This window comes from Oncorhynchus mykiss, chromosome 21 (genome assembly GCF_057628025.1).
Source record: "Oncorhynchus mykiss isolate SJ-2025 chromosome 21, ASM5762802v1, whole genome shotgun sequence".
Classification (NCBI taxonomy): Eukaryota; Metazoa; Chordata; class Actinopteri; order Salmoniformes; family Salmonidae; genus Oncorhynchus; species Oncorhynchus mykiss.
Window position 1 is genome coordinate 19,987,313 of NC_143042.1, and position 26,232 is coordinate 20,013,544.

Here is a 26,232-nt window from a genome sequence, read left to right on the forward strand (position 1 = left end):
ATCTTATTTCCGTCTGTGTGAGCAGACATACCAGGGGGATATTCGGGTATTCAGACATGCCGTGGAACATCACCGGACAGTCAGAAATATTAAGTGTAGATCAGACTCTAAATCAGTAGCATATAGATTCAGGTCTTCCATATTCATTCATCTCAATATGTACTGTTCAAAGACCCCATGTGAAGATGGCCAGCTCATCGAATCAGTCATCTGCTGGTGATGAGAGCTCTGGTCATCACTCACTACTGATGGAAGGGATGCCAGTGGGCTCAGTGCGCACGCACACACACGTCCATGTTCAGGCCTTGAACGTGCTCACACATCAAAATAGGTAAACACTCAGAAGTTGCTCTCCCTCAAACAACCTTAGGCCCAAACAAGCACTTATTGTAAAAAAGGTGCATATCCTACTGTACAACGGCTGTTCATATTTAAACATACTCACATCCATCCCACAGAAAACAGGAGAGCATCTCTGTAAATTATTAACATTTATTTGAGTGTACAATTTAATAGTCCATTATTCTTCCAACCTAATTTCTGAAGGTTTGATGTCCATATATCTTGGTTCCTGAACGCAGTTTCACTCATCGTGAAAACAGACAGAGCGATACTGTAAAGAACAGCATTGGTTCCCTTCCAAGGAGAAAGCAGTATCCCCCTGTGTAGAGTCAGGTTAGTGTCAATAGTAGATGTGTTAGTGTAGTTCACTGGTTCTGAGGGACAGTTTGTTAGTGAAACAGATCATCATGGGACACTCAGCTGCAAAATCAGATGTCATATTAGGTTGACAAACTAATTAATCCTCAAGCTTTGCATCTGCACCGACCTGATTCAAACAAATAAACTGTAGGAGACTGATTGCTACTATAAAAAATAAAAAAACATTGTTTGTGATAACCGTTTGTAATCAATAATGTATTGTAACTATGATGAAAAAACAAAAAACAGAAGACAGCTGTGTGTGTGTGTGTACTACTGTAGTGTACGGGTTGAGAGTGTTGGATAATTTAAGTGATAGCCTTTCAAGCATAACGTTGCAGATACAGCCATGATACTGCTCTGTATTCACGTACTGAGCCTCTTTCAATTCGTGCAAAAATACAAACTGAGTAGATTTACAATTGACAGCAAAATGGGGCTAAATATTCCAACATAGCTGATTTCATAAGAAAATAAGAGTGCTAAACTAGGATTTTTTAATAAGTAAAAATAAAAGTAAGAGAAGGGTATGAAAATAGTGTTCTCGATTTTTAACAACTAAATTATTAACGGCTCTGACAGTTTGTTCATTTGTTCACTCCAGTCACTGACTGACCTCTTAGATCAAGAGAAACTTGACGTAAAAAGTTTAAATCCAGGAGAGAGAGAGAAGAAAACTTTACAGAAAGATAACATGACAAACCTTTACAGATTAAATGAGGTATTGCACAGAATAATCTATAAAAAAAAAAAAAGGCAACAAAAATATACAGCAAATTGATAAAACATTTACATTATAATTTGAATAAGATTTAGAAAGACAATTTAGGAACAATGTAGTGTTGTCATAATCATCCGCGAGGGGGAGGATCACTAGTCATCCCACTCATCATCATCCTCAAAATCCTCTTCCTCGTCATCATCGTCATCATCATCTAGGGATGAGAAAGACACAAACACATACAAAACACATTGGTATGAATATAAAAGCAACCTCTTATCTCGTGTGTGTGGGTGTGTGTGTGTGTGTGTGTGTGTGTGTGTGGGTGTGTGTGTGTGTGTGTACCTGAGGAGTGGATGGCTTTGCTCCTCTTCTGCATCACCTCCATCAGAGCGCCTACGATGCCGGCTGAAGGGGTGGCGGGTCCTCCTGACCCTGGTTCGTCAGTCACCTGGAACACACACAGGAATACACACCAGTGAACACTCTCCAGTATAGGGGACTGTGCGTCTAGTATCTCTAGAGGATAGGGGGAAGTGTGAAGGGCTAGCCTTAAAGGCGCTGCATGGTCAAGCCAACGTCTGCATTGGCCGTACAGCAGTTGCTGCGATACGGCCTCTGTAGAAGCCAGTGCATTCACACTGCTTGTGCTTCGCGGAGCAGAGCTGCTGTGAAGGAAGTTGTCAATCAGGTCAATGCGGAACAATACGGAGCCCTCTGCATTGTTACAAAATTTGGGAGGTGCACGGCGATGCGGTTTGGAGCTCGATTTGGCCTCTACAAGACTCGAGGCTCCACAATTGCATCGCACCCTCAGTACGGAGCCTCCGGATAGCAATGCCAGAGCAATCATAAAATTGGGTTTTAGGGGTTGAGGTAGGAGCCAGGGTATAAGGACCAGGGGCATAGAGGTTAGGGCAGGGTTCTTCAACCAGGTTTGGCCTATGGACAAGTTTTTTCTGGCAGGCCAGAACATAACTGGTACATAGTAGTTAATTGGCCTACACTACAATTTGAGCAACATTAACACATCTGATTAGTACATAATACATTCAGTGACAAAATAATCATTTAGATCGGATTACACTCATAAAAATCACCATGTGATTAATGATTTTTTTTTGTTGTTGAATTTTACCCTTTTTTTCTCCCCAATTTTGTGGTATCCAATTGTTGTAGTATCTACTATCTTGTCTCATTGCTACAACTCCCGTACGGGCTCGGGAGAGACGAAGGTTGAAAGTCATGCGTCCTCCGATACACAACCCAACCAAGCCGCACTGCTTCTTAACACAGCACGCATCCAACCCGGAAGCCAGCCGCACCAATGCGCTGGAGGAAACACCGTGCACCTGGCCACCTTGGTTAGCGCACACTGCGCCCAGCCCGCCACAGGAGTCGCTGGTGCGCGATGAGACAAGGACACCCCTACCGACCAAGCCTTCCCTAACCCGGGCGACGCTAGGCCAATTGTGCGTCGCCCCACGGACCTCCCGGTCGCGGCCGGTTACGACAGAGCCTGGGCGCGAACCCAGGAACTCTGATGGCACAGCTGGCGCTGCAGTACAGCGCCCTTAACCACTGCGCCGCCCTCTATTAATGATTTTTGTTGTCTATTTCTCTGTGCATTGATTGGTGAGGAAAAAACACATCTACGTAGCCTACAGTATTTTTTTTTAACATCAACATTTGTTCAGAACAATTAGCATGATCGCAAAAACTATCAAAGCTGGAAAATTGAAAATATAAGTTTCAGTCTAGAATGTACAGAGATATAGGGTCATCTTTCTAGCTTTTCCCCAATGTCAAGCCAGTGGGTCTTATCTGCAATGAAAATGTCACTGTTTGCAAAAAATGTAATCTCAGACATTATGAATCTAAGCATTGCACTTTCAAAGTGGCCTTCCCGCCCCAGACAGAGGCCCGACGCAGAAACACTAAAGCGTTAACTGGGTGGCATTCTCAGAGGAACACAGCACAATAAAGAAACTCACATTTTATGTGCCAACAATGTGTGGCTGGACATACACCTGCGAGTCCTCATTTTCCTCTACGAACGCGGTATAGACTCACGCCAGGAACCGGCTTTCACATAAGTCGATTGAGGACCGCCTGCGCATCACAATCGCATCCATCTCACCTGATCGTGTCCGATGGGAAATGCAACTTTTCCTACTGATTAAACAACTTAGTGGCCTATATGACTGTATTTAATAAATACTAACATTGGGAGTGCTTATTCAGGGATATTTAGGTAAAGCTGACGGTATTTTCTAATTGTTCTGTCATTACAGGAGCAGGCTACCCCTATACCGACATTCAGACACGTCGCCTTTTTTTCTATAAATTATTGTCTTATGTAGGACGCTACATTTTTGGCCAGTTGCAATTGTAAGTAGGCCTAATTTTAAAAATCCCACTTCTATTTTTCTTGTGAAAAAGCTGTTGCGTAACAGCCTACCACAGCCAGTTAAGTTATTTTATATAGGCCTCGGCTCTTAAGAAATAGACTCCAATTAAACCCGCTTGTTGTTTGTAAAGTCAAATTAAAATGAAGATCATTGTTGAAATGAATTACTCGACTGGTGTAGTTTTTCTCCATCTGTTGCTGTGCAACACTTGCATAACAAGTTAGCTATATTTCCAGTACCAGGCGCTGTTCATCTCCTATTGATTGCACTGCGGTTGCAGTTTAACATTTCAGCACCACAAAATAGTCCACTGCATGCTTTATTATTATTTGAATGTCTCCTGCATTCTCTCTCCCCATGAATGAAGTTAAAATGTAACTTTTGCATTATTTAGTTAACTGCCTTCTTGGGACATTGCATTTGGGAGTTTTTGCATCTCGGGTCTGACATTTTTATTTTTAAATTAAACAAATATTCCTAATTAAATTGGGGGGCTTTGGGGTGACAAATCATTTTGCTGACGGGACAGATTTGGCCCGCGGACCGGCAGTTGGGGAAAAATGGGTTAGGGAGTAATGTATAAGGAGGTAATGTCCACTCACAGCCTTTAGCTGTTTGCCCTGTCGTATCTGTTCGAGGAGACCGTCTCGGCTGGTGTTGGTGGAAACGGGCTCCACCTTCTTCAGCGGAGCCCCCTCCCTGATCTGGCTCAACAGGGCTGAGGGCTTACCAGCACCTACACCCCCTCCATCAGCTTCCGGAAGCATGGGTGGGGGAGGAGGGCCGGGAGGCGGCGGGGGAGGAGGAGGAGGAGGTGCTCCGGAACCAATACCTGCTGAGGTGAAGGAGGGAGGTGGGGGAGGAGGTGGGGCATGGGGAGCCAGGGGAGGAGGGGGCAGAAGGCCTCTAGTTGGGGGTGGGGGTGGAGCTCCCATGCCTGTTCTAGAGGGGGGAGGAGGTGGTGGTGCTGAGGTGGGCGCTCTGGAGGGGGGTGGAGGGGGAGGTGCACCCCTGCCCCTGACCGGTGGGGGCGGGGGTGGGGGGCTGGAGGTCTGGTGTGGGGGAGGGGGTGGGGGTCCGCCTCTGGAAGGAGGGGGTGGAGGGGCTGGACCAGAAAGAGAAATCATTTTAGCATGGCATCTACTATTGTACACACTTCACAACATGCTTTAGATTCTAGAAGAACCTCAGAGGAAAGGCAGCAAATAAATACAGCTCAATTGCTGCTATGACACCATGCAGTAATGACTGTAGCCACTAGGGACAGCTATGCTTCAAGTAATTATTCTCAACTAACCCAGAAACTCAGACAAAAGCTTTGTGGTGGGATAAAAGAGTATAGCATTGACTAACATGTGATTCTACAGTCAAGAAAAGGAAAATGTCTCTTCAGCACACTGCAATCGGACTCCTGGTCTGGCCTGTCAAGGTCCATACATGTTCGATCATGCCCAGGGGCACACAGCTCTGGGCTCATATCCACAAAGCATCTGCGAGTAAAAGTGCTGATCAAGGATCTTTCCATAAAATTGATTCATTATGCTCTTTAAGACAAAACAGAGCCTCGATCAGCATTCTCACTCAGATGCTTTGTGGATACAGACCTTGGTCTTCAAGGGCCTCAGTCCTGAGGAACTCGAGGGCCTGAGGAGTTGTGCACCCCTGTGATAGACCAGGGATTCCCAAACTCGGTCCTGGGGCCCCCCCCGTGTGCACCTTTTCGGTTCTTGCCCTAGCACTACACAGCTTGATGAGTTGGTGATTTGAATCAGCTGTGTAGTGCTAGGGCAACAAACAAAAAAATAGGTGCACCAAGGAATGAGTTTGGGGAAACTCTGTGTTAGACTATTTTGTCCTACAGAGGTCAGAGTTAGTCTATCAGACCGCTCCCAGTCAGACTAATGCCACAGCAGCACCATGCAGAGATAAACCAACCTACCACACCACCTTGGAGGTGGAGGACCTGAGGAACACACACTGAACATTAGACTCTAGAGCACTAAACAATCTATATGGACACTACATAGGCTACAAGATAACTTGTTTTTGTAAGTCACCGTGACCAACTATCAATACTCTTCTGACAAACAAACAACCCAAAGCCCTTAGTTCCCACACACACACACACCTTGTCTGCGGAGCTCTATCTTGATTGCCTCCACTCCTCCCTTCTTCTCAATGAAGTCATAGATGACCTTGGAAGTCTCCTTGTCCTTCAGCTGGGCCTCAGAGATGCCACACATGTCAAACAGGTTCTTTAGCTCCGGGTCTAGGTTGTTCACCTGGAGGAGAGAAGAGAACACTGGATTACAGTAAATAGAACCATGCCGAGTTAGAACTCCTATCAGTTAGAACTTCACTCAGTTTGAACCTCAATGAGTTAGAACTAGGGATGCACGAGAAACAGAAAAAAATATAATAATTTAATTTAAATTAAAAAATTGTTAAGCTTATCGGAATTGGCAGATATTCGCTAAAAATGCCAACATCGGCATCGGCTCGATGTATAGTTTAACGCCGACATGCATACCTGTATAACGTAGGTAGATGACGTGCATACCTGTATAACGTAGGTAGATGGCGTAACGACACCAAAAATACAGCGCTACACGTGCAACGCAGCATTACTAACCTGGCCCACAATGTCTGCTGTGTGGATCTATTTAAGTTTCAAAGGAAGATAACAAAAAGGCCATACGCAACATTTGTGCTGCTATTATTTATTATATTATTTCCAGAGGGGAAAAGTGAAATCTTTCAATACCACAAACCTAATTACTCATTTGAAAGTCCATCACCACCAGACGTTCAGTGACTACTAAGTGCACAACTAAACAAGTTCAAGAAAATCTCAGCGAGAGACTCAAAAGGCGAAATTCAATAACGATAGGATTCATTGCCCTTGGCAATCAACCGTTCTCTGTTGTGGACGATGTTGGCTTTCGCCGACTGGTCGAGCACCTCGAGCCCCGGTACACACTACAAAGTAGGCGCTATTTTTCAGATGTAGCCCTACCGGAGTTACACAGAAACGTTGAAAACGCACATCCACGACCTACTTGCTAAGGGCGTCACTGATATTAACTTCACAACTGACATTTGGACCAGCGACGTCAGCCCCATGAGCATGTTGAGTCTGACAGCACAGTGGGTCGACGAGGATTTCGTACTGAGGAAAGGACAGACAGAGCTGAAACTTCACTGCTCGACATGTACAATGAAATCCTGGTTGAGAATGAAACGACTGAACAACAAAACAGCACAGCAAGTAAGTGAAATAAATGGGTTTTGATTATGTTTCACTGGTAATGTGAACAAATGTGTAAATGTCAACAAAATAACATTTTGGTCAGTGTGTGCATTTCAACTATTTTAGTGTACTGGAATGCTTAAGAGGCTGATAAAACTTTAACTATCCGTTATCGGGATCGGGTTTCTTGGCAAGGGCAGTATTGGATATCGGTCAAAAATGGCATCTGTGCATCCCTAGGTAAAACCTCACTGGGATAAAACATTACTCAGTTAGAACCACATTATGTCAGAGCTGGCGGTCTCATGTTCTGAGATAAACTGTTCTGATGTTGGCACCCCTGTTGTAAAACAGCCCCTGCATCACCACCTGGTGGCTGAGGGGACCTGTGCCAGGTTGGCACTGTTCGTTGGCCAACCGGTGGAGTGGATTGAAGGCTGTGAGATTATATTCCCACAGAACTAGATTACACAGGTTTATATCATATCTACTTTAAACCACTACTCTAGCTCTCTGGGCAGAGACACAAACAGCTTAGTAAGTTTGTTTACCTCTATGTAATTCAGGTTGTCTTCTTTATGTAATGAATTGCAGCTGTAAATAAATAAAATCTTGCAGGGTTCTTTCGTGTTTCTGTCGAAACATGTTAAAACATCCTCTCTCATCTCTCGCTCTCCACTTAAATCCTTGAAAGTATTAAAGCTCAGAAATGCAAAATCATTGAAATCTTATTTTTAGAAATTTCAACAAATCCTCCGGTTCCCGTCTGCTCTGTTCGATGTGCATGTAGAACACCACGCAATAATTACTTATCCTTTTTTTGGAAATGAATGGATGGATTATGCAGAAACAGGTTTATAATGTGAAATCTCCTTGTGTAACACTGGGCTGGCAGTGACTTCTGCAGTGGGCAGAGATGGAGAGATGCGTCATAATATTTCATATTTAGTTCTGAGGAGAATCATGTCTGATGAACACTACCTCAGAAATAAACAAGTTCTGAGCCTGAGGACTGGTAAGGGGGATGAAAACGCAACAACCCCCACCCACTCGCTTTCCTTCCCTCCCCTCTTTCTCCCAGTAATACACATCCTCAGAGAGAAACCATCCCACTGTCCAGGCCTATTGGTTTGAGTTAGAAAGAAAGGCATTTCACTGTCCTTGTTCATGTGACATTAAAACATCCCATACGTTATACGACAGAGGCTAGGTAGACCGCCGCGTGAGAAGAGTCAGATCACAGGTCAGATAGGATCTTCCCATACCATTAGAAGTAGGGGATGAGTCTACTAGCCAGAGGCTACAGTACAGACAACAATATCTCTTCCTCAGTCAGAACCCAGTCAGTCAGTCATACTCACATCGAAGCCTGTGTTGGGGTCCCAGCCGACATGGCCAACGTGCCTAGAAGGAAACACATGATCAGAGAGAGAGAGAGAGGAGTACAGAGCCTGAGGGAATTATCCAATCAGTATATAGTAGTTAGCCTAACCCTACACTCAGGGGATGAGAGGACACACAGAGGAAGTGTAAACTCTAAAGTCGCCTAACTAGAAAAGGTAACTCCAAGCAAACGTTCGCTAAGAGCAGCCGTTTACCTGGTTAAACAAAGGTGAGCCATGTGTTGGCAGAAATGTATGTCTCCAAGTCAAGACACGGCACATGCCACACTGGTAGCCTATCGCAGGTTTTTCAAAGCCTATGACAGATACACCAGAGTGTCATTTACTCAATATTAGGAGTTGAGAAAAATCAATAGAAACAAGATACTTCTAATTCAAAATGTGTTTATTCTGTTGTTGCTAGCGATATTCATTAAAAAAAACATTGGAAAATAAATATCCACACAAAAAAAAACAATGATAGATACAGTACCAGTCAAAAGTTTGGATACCTACTCGGTCAAGGGTTTTTCTTTAATTTTTGCTATTTTCTACATTGTAGAATAACAGTGAAGACGTCAAAACTATGAAACAACACATATCATGTAGAAAACAAGTGTAAAAAAAAAAAAAAGATAAATATTTTATATTTGAGATTCTTCAAAGTTTGCCTTGATGACAACTTTGCACACTCTTGGCATTCTCTCAACCAGCTTCATAAGGATAATCACTTGGAATGCATTTCAATTAACAGGTGTGCCTTCAAAAAAAGAACATTTTTGGAATGTCTTTCCTTCTTAATGTGTTTGAGCCAATCAGTTGTGTTGTGACAAGGTGGGGGTGGTATACAGAAGATGGCCCTATTTGGTAAAAGACCAAGTCCATAATACGGCAAGGAGAGGTGAAATAAGCAAAGAGAAACAGTCCATTCCTATAAGACATGAAGGTCAGTCAATACGGAATATTTCAAGAACTTAATGTTTCTTCAAGTGCAGTCACAAAAAACATTAAGCACTATGACTTAACTGTCTCATGAGGACCGCCAAAGAAAAGGAAAACCCAGAGTTACCTCTGCTCTGCTCAGCATTTGTGGGAACTCCTTCAAGACTGTTGGAAAAGCATTCCTCATGAAGCTGGTTGGGAGATTGCCAAGAGTGTGCAAAGCTGTCATCAAGGCAAAGGGTGGCTACTTTGAAGAATCTCATATATATTTTGATTTGTTTAACACTTTTTTGGTTACTACATGACTCCATGTATTTTATTTCATAGTTTTGATGTCGTCACTATTATTCTACAATGTAGAAAACAGTAAAAATAAAAACCCTTGAGATGAGTTTATTTTATTTTTACAGGGACAGTGCACATTAATCAACATTTCATTAAAGGTGCCGGTTTTAGCCAGCCGGCTAATTTTCACCCGCAGTCCCTGGGCAGGTTATAATGAGTAGGTGTCCAAACATTTGACTGCTACTGTATAAATGCATTTATTTTTGCGGATCCCCTGCAATACCTGGGTGCGGACCCCTGGTTAAATAACCCTGCTTTACACTACTTCAGTAACCCAGTACCATAGTATTGACTACCAGTGTCCAATTCCTAAAAACACAGGACAGATTATCCTCACATCCATCAATCATGCCAGATACACATGTGATTTACATTACATGTGATTAGAAATATGTCCAGGATTAAAAAGTCCCATCAACTCTTAGCCTGCACATTAACACATTGCAGTATGGCTAGAGGTACTCCTCTATACATTAGCTGTGCAATACCCCCCAGTTGACCCAAATGGGCCACATCCTAACTTGACATCACAGTGAGTAACTAGAAGTGCCAAATACTTTATCTCATGATGGACTCAACCCACACTGAGGGCTTGTGAAAGACCCTTACTTCTCAGATGTCACAAATAAGAGCAGAATTAAAAACACACAACTAAAACAGAATAGAACAGAACGGAAAGGAATACATTGGAAAGAATACTTACTGGAAGTTGCTGGGCGTTCCGATGTCCGCCTTGGTCAGCTTCTTGCCCTTCTTTCCCTTCACCTTCTTCTCCTTCTTGTTGTTGTTGTTGACGCTGCTGCTCACCATGTTGAGCTGAGAGTTGTGGCCGTGGAACCGTGACATACTGCTGATCTCTGGATTCTTGATGTCCACCGTGGCCATGGGCAGGGCAGGGCCTAAGGAGGAACAGAAGAGTCAGAACTACAGTACCCACAATGCTACAGTCCGGGAGAGTCTAGGTCTGGGGGAGAGAGACCCGAGTGTCAGAACTAGGTAGTTTAAAATACCGATTACAAAATACTTTTGGATGTACATTTCATTAATGAGGCCTACTTCCATCATTGACCAACAATTAGTTCAATGAGAGGGCACACAGGGTGAGACAGTGGGTTGCCTTTAAACACCTGGAGAGTTTAGCCAACGTCACAACACACTACCTGCTACTGTGATCAAATTACAATCTCAGTAAGCACTCCTCGTGTAAAACCATCTCCTCTCTACAGCCTCCCATTAGGCTTAGGGCAGTCAGAGAGCTGTCTGCTGGTGGGACCACAGGGATAGACCAACACACAGCAAACAAGAAAAACAAAGCCACCACTACAACACTGCCTGGATGAGATTCGTGTGGAATCCTCACACTGAATACTATTTGCCACTACCTGTGGCTCACACGTCCTGTGACACCCACATAGTGGTCAATCCAAACTGAATTATATGGACATGACTGTCCTGACTCCCTAGCCACCTACCTCTGTGGCTGGAGTCCCCACGGGGGCTCTTTCTGATTGAGGGTGAGACTGAGGGACTACAGTCACAGTGAGTTCCGTCCCCCTTCCTCCACCCTCTGTCCCCCTTACACTCTCCGGCCGCTGCCATGTTGACGTCCAGCAGCATCTTACCCACCACGCCACAAGCGTGGTCCCCGTGGCGTAGCGAGAGGCGGGTAGCGAGGTCCGAGGGGGGCGCATATAGTTCCTCCTGGGGAAGGATCAGGCAGTGGAGGGTGGAGAGACACCCTCCCGGAAGCATCGCCCCTCCTCCTCCCCCCTCAGATAGGTCCTCAGAGGGAGAGGACAAGAAGGTGGTACAGAACATCATCTCAGAGCAATGGCAGAAGCATGGGGGGGGGGGGGGTGGCAAGACTACGTGGTGCTTAGTCCTGGGCTATAGCTCAGAGAGCCACTGATCCAAAGATCTACAGAATCAGAGAGACATCCCGAGCTATAGAACTAGAGAACCAACTCCAGGCGTTTCCAAAAACAGATCCAGAGAACCAGGTGGAGGAGCAACCAGAGAGAACAGGCAGAGCCAGGCAGACTAAGACCAAGGCAGACTAAGTTGTCAGACCCTCCGGCTGAGTGAGGTGGATAGGGGTTGGGCAAATGCCACAGCTACAGCTGGCCCCGCCTCCAAACAGAGTGCCCTCTCCTCACCCTCGCAACAGGGAGCACTGCCAGGTCCCAGCTCTACGAGCCAGACTCTTTCCCATACTCTCTCACCCCCTCCCTTCTGCCTTCCTCCCCTCTCCACCAGCATGCCAAACCACACCCCCAACTCCAGCCCACCTCTAATCCCAGCAAATCACAGTGCTGCTGGATTTTACATAACCATTAATGCCCACTGCTAATCCACCATAATCCCTGAGATTCTCTTAAACATGATGAATCTACATCAGAGAGAGAGAGAGGCTGGCTGGGAGACGGGACTCAGAGACAGCATGGAGAAGGAAGGAGAGATAGTGAGAAAAAGAGAGCGATAAGGCAACAGAAACTAACATTCTGGGTGAACGCGGTTAATTCCTATCTGCAGGGTCATTCTCACCTGTCATTATTGCAGACACTGAGACACCACAGACAAACCGCTGTATGGCCACAGGCAGAACACACCATGCCTGCTCGGCCAGAATGTTGTCTGTATGGGCACAGCCCAAGCCATGCCAGTCTGATCAAACTTCAAAGGACAGTTCTGGGCCATGCCATGCCATGTAAAAACATCACTCTCAGAAATCTGTTTACAGGTCACAAATGGCAAAAATGTCACCAATTCAGCCCCCCCCCCCTCACAACAACTCCTTCCATTCCGTGGCCAGTGCTGTGAGTGGACTGGGGTAGTGTGAGAGTTGTGAAGTAACTAACATTAGCAGCTGAATTAAATCCTCTTAGCCTGATTAAGCAGACCAGGAGTTGATTGGGGTGGCACGTTCTGCCCCCCCAGTAAGACCAGTACAACACTATGGGGAGCCAGGCACAGAGCAAACTAGCTTTGAAGTCCAATAGAATGCACCGTTGATAAGCGATTCCAAGGACTGCTATGAAAAGTGTGACACTAATGTCTCACCACAGCAAATCAACTTGACCAGTTCTCGAGAGCATCTCTGAAAGAGCTTTTGACTGTTATAGTATCTGTAGAGTAAGGAAAGCTCTGGTACTAAATGACATAAATTCAAGAAAAATGCCAATGAACTGTATCACCCCCAGCGTGTCTGGGTACTGATGAGGAGAATGACGCACCTCTTACACTCTACAAGGTTATATATATATATATATACAGTTGAAGTGGGAAGTTTACATACACCTTAGCCAAATACATTTAAACTCAGTTTCACAATTCCTGACATTTAATCCTAGTAAAAAGTCCCTGTTTTAGGTCAGTTAGAATCACCACTTTATTTTAAGAATGTGAAATGTCAGAATAATAGTAGAGAGAAAGATTTATTTCAGCTTTTTTTTTTCTTTCATCACATTCCCAGTGGGTCAGAAGTTGACATATTTGGTAGCATTGCCTTTAAATTGTTTAACTTAGGTCAAATGTTTTGGATAGCCTTCCACAAGCTTCCCACAATAAGTTGGGTGAATTTTGGCCCATTCCTCCAGACAGAGCTGATGTAACTGAGTCAGGTTTGTAGGCCTCCTTGCTCGCACACGCCTTTTCCAGGTCTGCCCACAAATGTTCTATAGGATTGAGGTCAGGGCTTTGTGATGGCCACAACTTTAGAAGTATGCTTGGGGTCATTATCCATTTGGAAGACCCATTTGCGACCAAGCTTTAACTTCCTGACTGATGTGGATATATTGAAGCAACATCAAGACATAATTCTCTTTCCTCATGATGCTATCTATTTTGTGAAGTGCACCAGTCCCTCCGGCAGGAAAGCACCCCCACAACATGATGCTGCCACCCCCGTGCTTCAGGGTTGGGATGGTGTTCTTTGGCTTGCAAGCCTCCCACGTTTTCCTCCAAACATAACGATGGTCATTTTGGCCAAACAGTTCTATTTCATCAGACCAGAGGATATTTCTCCAAAAAGTCTGATATTTGTCCCCATGTGCAGTTGCAAACCGTAGTCTGGCTTTTTTATGGTGGTTTTGGAGCAGTGGCTTCTTCCATGCTGAGCGGCCTTTCAGGTTACGTCGATATAGGACTCGTTCTATTGTGGATATAAATACTTTTGTACCGGTTTCCTCCAGCATCTTCACAAGGTCCTTCGCTGTTGTTCTGGGATTGATTTGCACATTTCGCAAAAAGTACGTTCATCTCTAGGAGACAGAAGGTGTCTCCTTCCTGAGCGATATGACGGCTGCGTGGTCCCATGGTGTTTATACTTGCGTACTATTGTTTGTACAGATGAACGTGGTACCTTCAGGCATTTGGAGGTATGCTCCCAAGGATGAACCAGACTTGTGGAGGTCTATTTCTTTTGATTTTCCCATGATGTCAAGTAAAGAGGCACTGAGTTTGAAGGTAGGCCTTGAAACACATCCACCGGTACACCTCCAATTGACTCAAATGATGTCAATTAGCCAATCAGAAGCTTCTAAAGCCATGACATTTTTTTTTATTTTCCAAGTTGTTTAAAGGCACAGTCAACTTAGTGTATGTAAACTTCTGACCCGCTGGAATTGTGATACAGTGAATTATAAGTGAAATAATCTGTCTGTAAACAATTGTTAGAAAAATTACTTACGTCATGCACAAAGCAAATGTCCTTACCGACATGCCAAAACTATAGTTTGTTAACAAGATACTTGTGGAGTGGTTGACAAACGAGTTAATGACTCCAACCTACGTGTATGTAAACTTCCGACTTCCAACTGTAGCCTCTTATCTATAGAATGTGGAGGTTGGCTGATTATTCATATGGCCTGGTTTGGAGTGTGTGATGGAGTGTGAGTGGTGTCACAGGAATGGTATTTTAAGATTGAGGGAGGGATCTGCTCAACGTCACTGTAGAACTGGCTTTCTGGAATGTGTATGCAGGATACCTAAGCATGTCCTGTAAAGAGGATTATGTACATAGAAATTGCTTCTCACCACTGATGCCACAGTCAGATTTACAGTACTTCCATACCCCTTATGGTTAAGATTAAGACTGGGGGGTAGGGTAGGTAATCTGTTAGTTAGGGGCTTGGGAGAGGTGTTCTCTCTGAGACAACCTGCTTTCAGTGGATTATCCAATGGCTTTACACGGGAACCATTCAATCAAAGCCACGTGGGGACGAGTGCGTTTGTTTACGTGCATGTATATTTTAAGTCAAATCATTTCAGGGTTATTTGATTAAAAACTTAGTGATTCGATTTCTGGTTAACCTCAAAATGATTTTCCAAAAAAAAAATAAAGACTCATGAAGGACCTACCATTTCGACCTACCATTTTGACCTACCATTTTGACGTCTTTTTTTCTGTAAAACAAAATGTATAGAATTAAACTCCTGTATAGTGCTGTGTGTTAGTGAAATGTAAGGGATTGTATGGAGATACAGGTGAGTACGGATCAAAGAGGAACTCTTCTGTAAGCAGGGGGGGGGGGGGGGGGCGGACGGAGTTAGTTAGTTTATAAGCAGCATGGATGCGCGCGTGTGTGTGGGGATTGATTGTCAAGCGTACGTGTGCGAGTTAGTGATTTACCAGAACGATCACAGACTGACTGACAAGACAGAGCTTAAATCTAAAAAGAGGATCATCCATACAGAAACTGCATCGACTCTTGCTGGTTTGGGACAGAGGACAAACAGTCCTGAACTTGTCATTATAGCAAGCTGGTCTCCATGAGCACTTCAAAAAGAGGCACGGAAGAGCACTGTTGCCCCTGGACAATGATCTTAGCTGATCAGGCACATGTTTATGTTAGGATTTAGTAGAGGGTGAAGCTGATTCTAGATCTGCTCCCCTTCTACTGGAGCAAAAGCCCTTAACTGTGGGCCAGAGAGAGCGAGAGCTGCCAATTGAACAATCAGGAAGGAGATGGCATAGAAAGAAGGAGAGATCCATATCTCAAAATTGAGAGGATCTGTCCAAACACTAGCAGACCAAGCTACGGTCAGAGAGAGGGAGGAGATGGTTTCAATATCAGAGATCCGAGGTCAGTAGAATCAAAGATGGCATCGGTAGGTAGTAGTCACCAGATTTTCTCTGTCGTCTCCCAAGCAGGTCCTCGACGGCTCCCCGGAAAAGCTTGGCCTCCTCCTCGTTGGCGAAGTTCAGTCCCATCTGGCACGACTACACACACACACACAGGAAGTGGAATGTCATAAGAACGAACAACACTGCAGGCTTCAAAAGACAGCGCACACACAGGTTTTTGCCATAAAGAAAATGACCACATGACATGTGAAAGGACTTGGCTGGAGCAAAGCACATCAAGTACATAGAGAAAGGGGATAACTCACGTCTCCTGCGAATGTGAAGAAGTAAGATTTGGGAAAAGTGATCGAGAAGTTGTTGTAGAGCTCCTGCTCTAACATGCTTCTACCCTCCTGTGGCGAGAGAGACAGAGTGTGTGGATGTAATTATTATTATATACATTGGTTTTAATCTATGTTTGGTCACATACATCAGATAGGTGTGGTGAAATGTGTTGTTTTACAGTGTGAACTAAACCCACCTTCATGTCGAACACCCTGATAAAGTAGGATCGTGCTGGGTTGTCTTTGACCAGACAGGCTACACCACAGCACTTCTTGGTCCAGGCTGAGTTCCTGTCTGCTGAGTATACCTGCACCACCGCTGAACATAGCGACTGCAGGAGAGAGAAAGGCACAAGGTGTTAATATAACCAAATGCATTCAACTGAAATGTGTCTTCAGTATTTAACCCAACCCTTATGAATCAGAGAGGTGCGGGGGGGGCTGCCATAACCGACATCCACGTCTTCGGAGCCCAGGGAACAGTGGGTTAAATGCCTTGCTCAGGGGAAGAATATATTTTTCCCTTGTCAGCTCGGGGAATCGATCCAGCAACCTTTCAGTTACTGGCCCAACCCCCACGAACAGTAAGTCGCTCTGGATAAGAGTCGCCTAAATTACTAAAATGTCAAATGGATGTAATAGGGATTTAACAGACTCACAGACTCTCAGTCTATATTTTACAGTGAAGCAGTGTTGGCCAGGTCTCCCTTTAAAAATATGTATTTGACCTCAATGGAATCAACTTCCTGCTTTAAAAAGGTAGACTCAAGGATGCAAGTATACACAATAACAGGGCAACTTCCTCAACAACTAAGAGGGTTGAAGCGCGAGCCTAAACTTCTCTGCTGTTTTGGTCCTGTAGAGATCACGCTGTAACAGTGTGAAGCGCACCCGTGCATGTGCGCAGATACTCTGACCGCGCAACATTTTGCATCGCGCTCATCTCAATATCTGCTCAGGGCAACCTCATCTCGCCAAGTCGAACTTTAAATAAAAAAGGTTAGAAAATAATGTATGCGCAGAAACACTACTACAGAGGTGTGACAGCACTGGCAGAGTTTAGACTGCCGCAGCGCAGTTCATTTCTCTGCAGGACTAAAGTCACCCTGTCCTCTTGTGTGCCAGTACTGTCCTCTGTATTGCTTACTGACATCTCAGCAGTCTCCTCACGCAGGATGGTAAAGTAGCCTGTCAGGCTGCCAAAAAAAAGTGGTGAATATACTCTTGTCATTTACTTATAGTAATGTGAGGACGACAGGAAGGATGGCCTGTCATAACGTGTCTTTATTGTTGGCAGCAGTGTGTGTCTCACCGTAACAGCCTCTACGCCCTTCTCTATAGGACCGAGCTGTCACACCGCTGACTGACTCCGACAGCAGACATGTCAGTAATGCATCTAGACCTAGAAGCTCTAGACCAGGGCAGCCCAACCCTCTTCCTGGAGATCTACTGTCCAACCCTAATTTAGCATATCTGAGTAGAATCAGGTGTGTTAAATTAGGGTTGGACTGAAAACCCACAGGACGGTAGATCTCCAGGAAGAGGGTTGGGCAGCACTGTACTAGGAGGCGGCCGTCTCAGGGAACAGAGTGGTTACCAAGTGAAGCTGCTGCAGCAATGCAAACAATGTCCGCAGCTCTTTGAAGATAACTTGTCATAAAGATAAAGGGCTAGCTCAAACAGAGCTAACTGGAGAGTTATTGCCAAGTATCTCATGGTCTTAGACGGATGTGGCCAGGCCTTCCTTCCATGCCCATTATGTGTGATCCTGCTGGGTCAGACAGGCCTGCAGCAGAACCCTCTGACTCAGCAGGGCTGGATGTCAGGCTCCACTACACAGACTCAAGATCAGGGCCCGGTTTCCCGATACCGAGAGAACGACGCATCGTAAACCTACAACAGCCGAAAGCCAAAAACACCACACGGCAAGAATGTTCGCTAAGTACATCGTTAGACAAATTACAAAGCCCAGTGGTCACCAACCTTCTGAGTCAACATGCATGCCGAGATCTACCGCTCTGATTTTTTACTAACATGACTTAAAAATGTAAGCCTATGCAACATTAACCAATTAAAAACAGTTCTGTGGTAATGAGGTTTGTGCAGTAGGCTATAGGACCAATACATTATCACTGCATATTGGCTTTGCTTGAATTTACCTGCCAGTGCATTGTTGTTCGGGACATTTAAAAAATATATTCAACATTTGAGGTAGGCTATATGATCACACTGGTAATACATCCATTGTTGTATTACTTGTGAGGCACATTTGAATAATTTGCTTTTAAACTTTACTGGGCTGGTGGTGCCTGCACCTGGTGGTCAGTCTCATCGGAGAGAGAGAGCAGCAGACTGAGGGTCCGTCTCTCAACATCCCTCCGCTCTCCCTTTCCTCCACTGACAGAAACCAAAAAGGGACACAGTCTTCCAGCCGATGACGAAACTCAAGTCGCACCGCATTATTTCTGCCTCATGCACAAATTCATGTTGTTACTCCTATTAACAGAGAAAAGTGAAATATTCCTTGATATTAAAAAAAGACCCAAGCCGCTAATAACAACGCAAGCCTATATATACACACACTTTCCTACTAATTAATTGCTGCTGCACTGCTTGTTGTAGCGCTGAGTGGAAATAGGAAGAACGCGCATTATGGGTTATAAAAGTGTTGACTACAAAGTGTTGACAGTTCTGAGTAAGAACTTAAACATGAACTCCCTCATAAAAACAGCATCTCTTTGCTGTATTCGTTGACAGTCTCTCTAGTCACAGCTTTAAACGTTTTGAAATCTCACCGTATCAATTTTGCCGTAGCTTTCTTTTATGCCTGCTAAATTACTGCAGACTCGGTCATCTGAGCAATCGGATTGGCCAGCAATGGCATAGAGCACTTGATTTCCTCTCCAGGCCCACCGGGAAGGCAGAGTTTGTACCTTCAGACACATGAAATGGCAACAGTTTGCCTACCTGGCACGCAGGACAGCTGAATTGGCTGCACCTACCACCAACAGCCCGGGACTAATAAAACATTTGAAAAAAGGAACACAGGTGTTTGTTTTTTTTTCCACAAAAATATTTGGCGATTGACTAGAAATGCCTTGGAGATCGTCAAGTGTTTCAGACTGAATTCAAAGTTGACTAAATAGATTATTTTTCTCACCCATCTACACACAATACCCCATCATGACAAAATTAATAATTTTGGGGAAACATTTTTGCAAATGTATTAAAAATTTTATACAGAAATATTAAGTATTCACACACCTGAGTGGATACTTTGTAGAAGCCCCTTTGGCAGCGTTTTCAGGTCTTGCCATAGTTTATGACTTAAATATACTTGAAAATCTAACTCGGCCCCTCAGGAACATTCATCGTCTTCTTGGTAAGCAACTAGTGTAGATTTGGCCTTGTGTTTTAGTTATTGTTCTGCTGAAAAGTGAATTAATCTCCCAGCGTCTGGTGGAAAGCAGACAAACAGGTTTTCCTCTAGGATTTTACCGGTGCTTAGCTCTATTCAGTTTCCTAGTCCTTAATGATTAAAAGCATACCCATAACATGATGCAGCCATCACAATGCTTGAAAGTGGTACTCAGTAATGTATTGGATTTGTCCAAAACTTAACACTTTGTATTCTGAACAAATTTAATTGCTTTGTCGTATTTTTTGCAGTTTTCCTTTATTGCCATGTTGCAAACAGGATGCATGTTTTAGAAAATGTTTATTCTGTACAGGCTTCCTTCTTTTCACTCTGTCAATTAGGTTGGTATTGTGGAGTAACTACAATGTTGTTCATCCATTCTCAGTTCTCCCATCACAGCCATTAAACTCTAACGGTTTTAAAGTCACCAATGGCCTCATGGTGAAATCCCTAAGCGGTTTCTTTCCTCTCAGGCAACTGAGTTAGGAAGGACGCCGGTATCTTTGTAGTGACTGGTTGTATTGATACACCATCCACAGTGTAATTAATAACTTCACCATGCTCAAGGGGATATTCAAGATCTGCTTTTTATCCATCTACCTTCTTTGCAAGGCACTGGAAACCCTCCCTAGTCTTTGTGGTTAAATCTGTGTATGCAATTCCCTGCTTGACTAAGGGACCTTACAGATAAGTGTATGTTTGGGGTATAGAGATGAGGTAGTCATTCAAAAATCACGTTAAACACTATTACTTCACACAGAGTGAGTCCATTCAACTTATTACGACACTTGTTAAGCAAATGTTTACTCCTGTACTTATTTTGGCTTGCCATAACAAAGGGGTTGAATACTTAGTGACATTTTAAAACATAATTCCACTGACATTATGGGGTATTGTGTGTAGGCCAGTGTAAAAAAAAAAACAAATACATTTAGTCCATTTTAAATTCAGGCTGTAACAAAATGTGGAAAAAGTCAAAGGGTGGGAATACTTTCTGAAGGCACAGAATGTACATAGCATCCTCAGTTACCTAGTACCCCTGCATTCAACTCGGTACTGGTAGTCCCTGTCTCATTGCCATGTTATTTTTACTCACTGTGTATTTATTCCTCATGTCACCATTTTTATTTGATCTTTAACTCTGCATTGTTGGAAAAGGACCCGTAAATAAGCATTTCACTATTAGTCTACACCTGTTGTTTTCGAAGCATGTGACAAATACAATTTGCCTGAAAATGTATTTCAATATGACTCAAATATATATGTACACGTTGCCTATTTACACTATATATCCAGAGTATGTGGACATCCCTTCAAATGAGTGGATTTGGCAATTTTAGGCACACCAATTGCTGATAGGTGTATAAAAATCAAGCACACAGTCATGCAATCTCCATAGACAAACAATGACAGTAGAATGGCCTTACTGAAGAACTCGGTGACATTCAACGTGGCACCATCATAGGATGCCACCTTTTCTGCAAGTCAGTTGATCAAATTTCTGCCCTGCTAGAGCTACGCCGGTCAACTGTACATGCTGTTATTGTGAAGTTGCTCCTAAACGTTTCTACAACGGCTCAGCGGCAAAGTGGTAGGCCACACAAGTTTATAGAACGGGACCATTGAGTGCTGAAGCACGCAAAAATCGGCTGTCATTGGTTGCAACACTCACTACAGAGATCCAAACTACCTCTGGAAGCAACGGCCGCACAATAACTTTTCGTCTGGAGTTGAAATGGGTTTCCATGGCCGAGCAGCCGTACAAAAGCTTAAGGTCACCATGTGCAATGTCAAGCGTTGGCTGGAGTGATGGAAAGCTCGCCGCCATTGGATTCTGGAGCAGTGGAAACTAATCTGGGTTTGGCGGATGCCAGGAGAACACTACCTGCCCAATGCCAACTGTAAAGTTACGTGGAGTAGGAATAATGGTCTGGGGCTGCAGGGTAGCCTAGTGGTTAGAGCGTTGGACTAGTAACCAAAAAGTTACAAGTTCAAATCTGTCGTTCTGCCCCTGAACAGGCAGTTAACCCACTGTTCCTAGGCCGTCATTGAAAATAAGAATTTGTTCTTAACCGACTTGTCTAGTTGAAAAAAGGTTTAAAAATATATAAATAAAAAATAAATAAAAAAGGTTTGGACTAGGCCTACAATTACATTCCAGATGATTCTGTGCTTTGCGGCAACAGTTTGGAGAAGGCCCTGTTACTGTTTCAGCATGACAATGCCCTCATGCACAAAGTGAGGTCCACTCAAAAATGGTTTGTTGAGATTGGTGTGGAAGAAATTTGACTGGCCTGCACAGAGCCCTGACCTCAACTCCATCGAACACCTTTGGGATGAATTAGAACGCAGACTGCGAGCCAGGCCCAAATCCCCCAACATCCGTGCCCGACCTCACTAATGCACTTGTGGCTGAATGGAAGCAAGTCCCGGCAGCAATGTTCCAACATCTAGCGGAAAGCCTTCCTAGAAGACTGGAGGCTGTTATAGCAGCAATGTTCCAACATCTAGCGGAAAGCCTTCCTAGATGACTGGAGGCTGTTATAGCAGCAATGTTCCAACATCTAGCGGAAAGCCTTAACAGAAGAGTGGAGGCTGTTATAGCAGCAAAGGGGGGACCAACTCCATATAAACGCCCATTATTTTGGAATGAGATGTTTGATGAGCAAGTGTCCACATACATTACCAAAAGTATATTTTAATGCAGTCATCTAGGGTTACATTTTAAGCTTTTTACGCTTCACTTGTTTGTAACAATTGCAAATATTTTGGCAACTTTGTAGGCCTGTGTGTAGACAACTATGTTCCAAAGTTGTTGGTCACAGTCAGACAGAAACATCTTGATCGTCGGTGAATAAAGTGAAGCAACACTGTTTTACAAGTGGTCTTAGGCAGTTGGTAAATAACAAGCGCTTTCAAGTGAAACTTTAGTAACAATGGTTTTGGGAAACAGCACAGAGATTTACCGATGCTCCTATGAAGGTTCTAAAGATGAACTTAGCCTTAAAATGTTATTGGAAAACGGGACCCAGGTTCTTCCCCAAGTTCACTAGCCTCCTCGCAGAGGGGTTCAGGCCAATTACCCTGCAGATGAAAGGCAGGCCAGAGCAGAAAGTGGTAAAGCAAGTTCACGAGAACGCCTAGTAGCTAACTACACACAGATGGGTAAGAGCTGTGCAGTGTCTGGGGAACATGAAGCTTTCTAGCCTAGACTACATTTCAAAGAAAGCAATACATGTCCGTGCTCATCTAGCTGGCTGTGCCCACAACGGGACAAAGACAGTGAGGTCACAGAGAGCTGAGCAATTTCATCTATCAGACTCTCGAGCTCTGATCACAAGTGGCAGCCTCAACGAGCCCCACTGGCCACAGGAAGCACCCAGTCCCAGTGACATCATCAAAGCTCGCCATGGCACCACTCACCAGGCTGCTGGTGCTACTACACACTACAGCCAGTAGGACTGTAGAGGGCTCACAGGGAAAACGAACAAACAGGATGTTGAATGTACGGTAAGTGTGCATCATTCATCCATGTCCTGACAGTTTTTCCCATGAGCCTAAAAAGTGGGATTGGGTAGGAATGGCTAGGGTTGGGAAGGACAGAAAGAGAGGGGGGAAAGTCAGAGTGTAGTTGGGGAGGAGTAGAGACTGGAGAGTAGTAGGAAATACAGAGACTGGTGTTGGGAGGCAGAGGCCCAGAGTAGGGGTGGTAAGGGGAGGCCGAAGTGGGGAAAGTGGGAACAGGGAAGAGGTTGGGAAGGAGAGTATGAGGTAAAGATCAAAGGCACATTTTCGCCACTCCAGCACAAAACACTGAAGGAGGTTGACCACTGCACTTCCTGCTGGAGAGGACTGCTGATCAGGCAGTCTCTGTGTCTCTGTCTCACTCACACAGAATGCGAATTGGATAGCTTCCACCTCTAGCCCGGTGCTGATAGTAAAAAGTGAAGCAGTAGGAATACCAATGAGTTGAATGTCAGTGAAGCCACATCAACACAGGCTGGACCTCTCACATATGTGATTCATCATCTGGCAGGGCCTGCGTTTCAGAGTGTGCTGCTCACTGTTTGTATGTATGAATCACTGAAAGAGAGTGGAGTGACAGAGTGATAGAGACCAAGATAGAGACACAGAGAGAGGCCCTGAGCTGAAATCCACTGACACAGCTCTGGTTCCAACTAGCACATAACATCCATGTCTCAACAGGCAACAGGTATTAGACATTAGCTTCTGGCTCAGCTAGCATAACTTGCCTTCAACAACTGGAATAAGCCAAAGGTTAAACACAGAAGCAGGGGCTGTTCAGTGTTCAGTTCTCTGTGGAGGAAGAGAAAAGACAGCAGCTTCCTACATTTTCTTCTCTAGCTACATGAGACCATTACATAACAAGCAATCGCTCACTTCTCACAGATTTTAACAAGAGCGTTTTCATGAGGAGAGCGAGGCAGGAATGTCACTCACGCAACTGCCTGGGCTGTCTCACATGGTGAGTGACATGGCCTGGATGTCTGTGGAATGATGTCATTGGCTGTGTATGCAGGTGTACAACAGGTGCAGAGACACACCTGGGACAGGTATGACTGTGACAGACAGGTAGGAGGCGAGACTCTTCTGGCCCACCACGTGAGAAAGAGGAAGTAACCGAAGACGACTTCCTCAACACCATCTTAGCCTACTTTGTGAACATGACAAAAGGTGACATGACTCAAAGCCAGATGATATGGGGAGGTAGCAAAGGGTGTGGTAACGTGGCATGGGAAAGTTACTACCGAGATAAAAACTATCAACGCACCTACTCTGGAGAAACTGTAGGCTCAACCAACTTAGTTTCAAACATTACACAACACAGCCTTGACCCATATCCATGAGGAAATCTGATTAAACCACATTCCTGATGAACTGATTAACAGCCTTAAATGGCATCCAATTGTATCAACCAACCTGGTGTTTACAGGTAGCTCATACCTGCATGTATTGTAAAATAAGGGGGGGGGGGGGGGGCATTCTCTCTCTGAACTGACCTCGGATTACATTAGCCTACCATCCAAGGTAGATCAAGATGACACACTGGGGTGTAAAAACAGCAAATAGATACTGTATACCTATTTTGTTGACATAAGTCTAGGCCTTTACAATGCTATTGTACATTACACCAACTTAAATACCCGAGGTTAAAGGGCGCAATCAATGCACATCACGTTTCAAGAGGACACATTGTTTCTATTGAAATATAATTTCCTGGCCGGGTCAAATTATAACAAAACGCGTTATATAATATAATTTCTCAAGCGGTCACATTAAATAGAGTCCCTGCCCATCAGAGCTAATTTGCTACAGTGATACACTGTAACGCTACATTGGACACATTCTTCACTGATTGCCGCATCTCAAAAACCGAGGAGAGCAATCAACTGAACTGAATTGTGTGATTGCCTATGACAAAGTATTGTGTGGACAACAGAACAATGCATGCCAGACAGATTGTTCAGAACACAAAGGCTGTTCTGAACACACAGGCTGCTTCCGAAATCAGCCAAGACATTATGCAACTTCAGTACGAAAAATATTCGTAGTCAGGTTGATGAGTTTAGCAGATCCTAACACTGGCCCAGGTCTAGGCCAACTAAACCGAGCAGCACATTCTTGTTAACAGTGGTTTGCCTCTTCTGGGTGCTATGCAGGTGTGTCAGGGAACACCCGAGGCCTCGGGGCTTGACTGAAACTTTCTACCGCCCAAATGTCACTATGTCCCGGGATATCAAGACTTATTTTTCCCTACCCCTGTTCCACCAATCTAGCCAGTGCCAGTGGCGAGAGTTGTTTCCCTTCGATTGTTATATCAAACATATTGAGGCATCAATTACAGAGGCTTCAATTAATCCTGAAACGGGTAAACATCATTCACGAGCAATTAGTAAAGAAAGTATAACAACTGATAAACTTACGGTGCATTTTCTGCCGAGGTAATTGAAGAGACAGTCGTTCTCTTGTGGGGTTAGCAGTTTGGATGCACTGTTAGCGGGCCGCCGTTGCGGCAGATGGCCACTCATTATTGACAATCAACCAAAAGGTGTGTTATGATTCCGATTCGACGTTGTAAGAAACCCAAATAAACAGTCATTGATCTCCCGTGGCCTGCAACCGGACCCTCACATCGATGCACGTTTGTTCACTTCCCGATAGAAACAGCTTTAGTATGATATTATGTTCGTTAGTCCCAAACACAACGTAAGGTCCTCCTTCAATCCAAATTATGAGAACATTCCTGCAACGTCTTGCATATGGTAGATACTAAACTTTAATCAGAACTCCAGCGCAAGTAGCGGCAGATTTGTGACTCAATCCAACATGGCAGTCTTTGGGAATAAACCAAAAACGTAACAGGGGGAGTGCGCACTTTTGAAATGCACGACTAGATCATTTTGAGAGCATTAAACGGTTATGTTACACAACATTTATCACATAAAATGTATTATCTTTATAATAAAATTAAAATATATTAAAATATGTCAAAAGAAGCACAATTAAAATATGTTTTGAGAGAATGGTACAATCCAGCCAATGTTTATACCAAAGATTCTTATAACTAACCCAAATTAGACCAGAGCGTGTCGTATGAAATGGGAACAAAATAATCATATTGGCCAAAACGA

At 44.2% G+C, this 26,232-nt stretch overlaps 1 protein-coding gene across 3 annotated transcripts; it reads right to left on the bottom strand.

The window, feature by feature from the left end:
- Positions 1–476: 476 nt before the first annotated feature.
- Positions 477–25,946, bottom strand: LOC110501055 (actin nucleation-promoting factor WASL). 3 transcript variants are annotated; one of them, XM_036957581.2, is made up of 10 exons: positions 25,525–25,946; positions 16,359–16,493; positions 16,144–16,230; positions 15,877–15,973; positions 10,457–10,652; positions 8,446–8,488; positions 5,963–6,116; positions 4,437–4,939; positions 1,769–1,874; positions 477–1,637 (listed from the first exon to the last, which is right to left on the bottom strand). In XM_036957581.2, the coding sequence occupies exons 1-10, from the start codon at positions 25,627–25,629 to the stop codon at positions 1,576–1,578; spliced, it is 1,488 nt and encodes a 495-aa protein (XP_036813476.1). In that variant the 5' UTR covers positions 25,630–25,946; the 3' UTR covers positions 477–1,575. The 3 variants fall into 3 exon arrangements, with proteins under 3 accessions (XP_036813476.1, XP_036813477.1, XP_090070298.1); XM_090214172.1 differs by lacking the exons at positions 477–1,637; positions 1,769–1,874; positions 4,437–4,939 and adding an exon at positions 5,630–5,797 and having other exon boundaries at positions 25,525–25,945; XM_036957582.2 differs by lacking the exons at positions 15,877–15,973; positions 16,144–16,230; positions 16,359–16,493; positions 25,525–25,946 and adding an exon at positions 11,226–11,836.
- Between the last annotated feature and the right edge of the window lie 286 nt (positions 25,947–26,232).

Coding starts and splice junctions, on each gene's coding strand:
- LOC110501055 (XM_036957581.2), bottom strand. CDS start 25,629: ATGAGTGGCCATCTGCCGCAACGGCGGCCCGCTAACAGTGCATCCAAA. Junction 16,231..16,358: donor TCAGGGTGTTCGACATGAAG/GTGGGTTTAGTT, acceptor CTCTCGCCACAG/GAGGGTAGAAGCATGTTAGA. Junction 1,875..4,436: donor AGGGCAAACAGCTAAAGGCT/GTGAGTGGACAT, acceptor TGTGTGTTCCAG/GTGACTGACGAACCAGGGTC.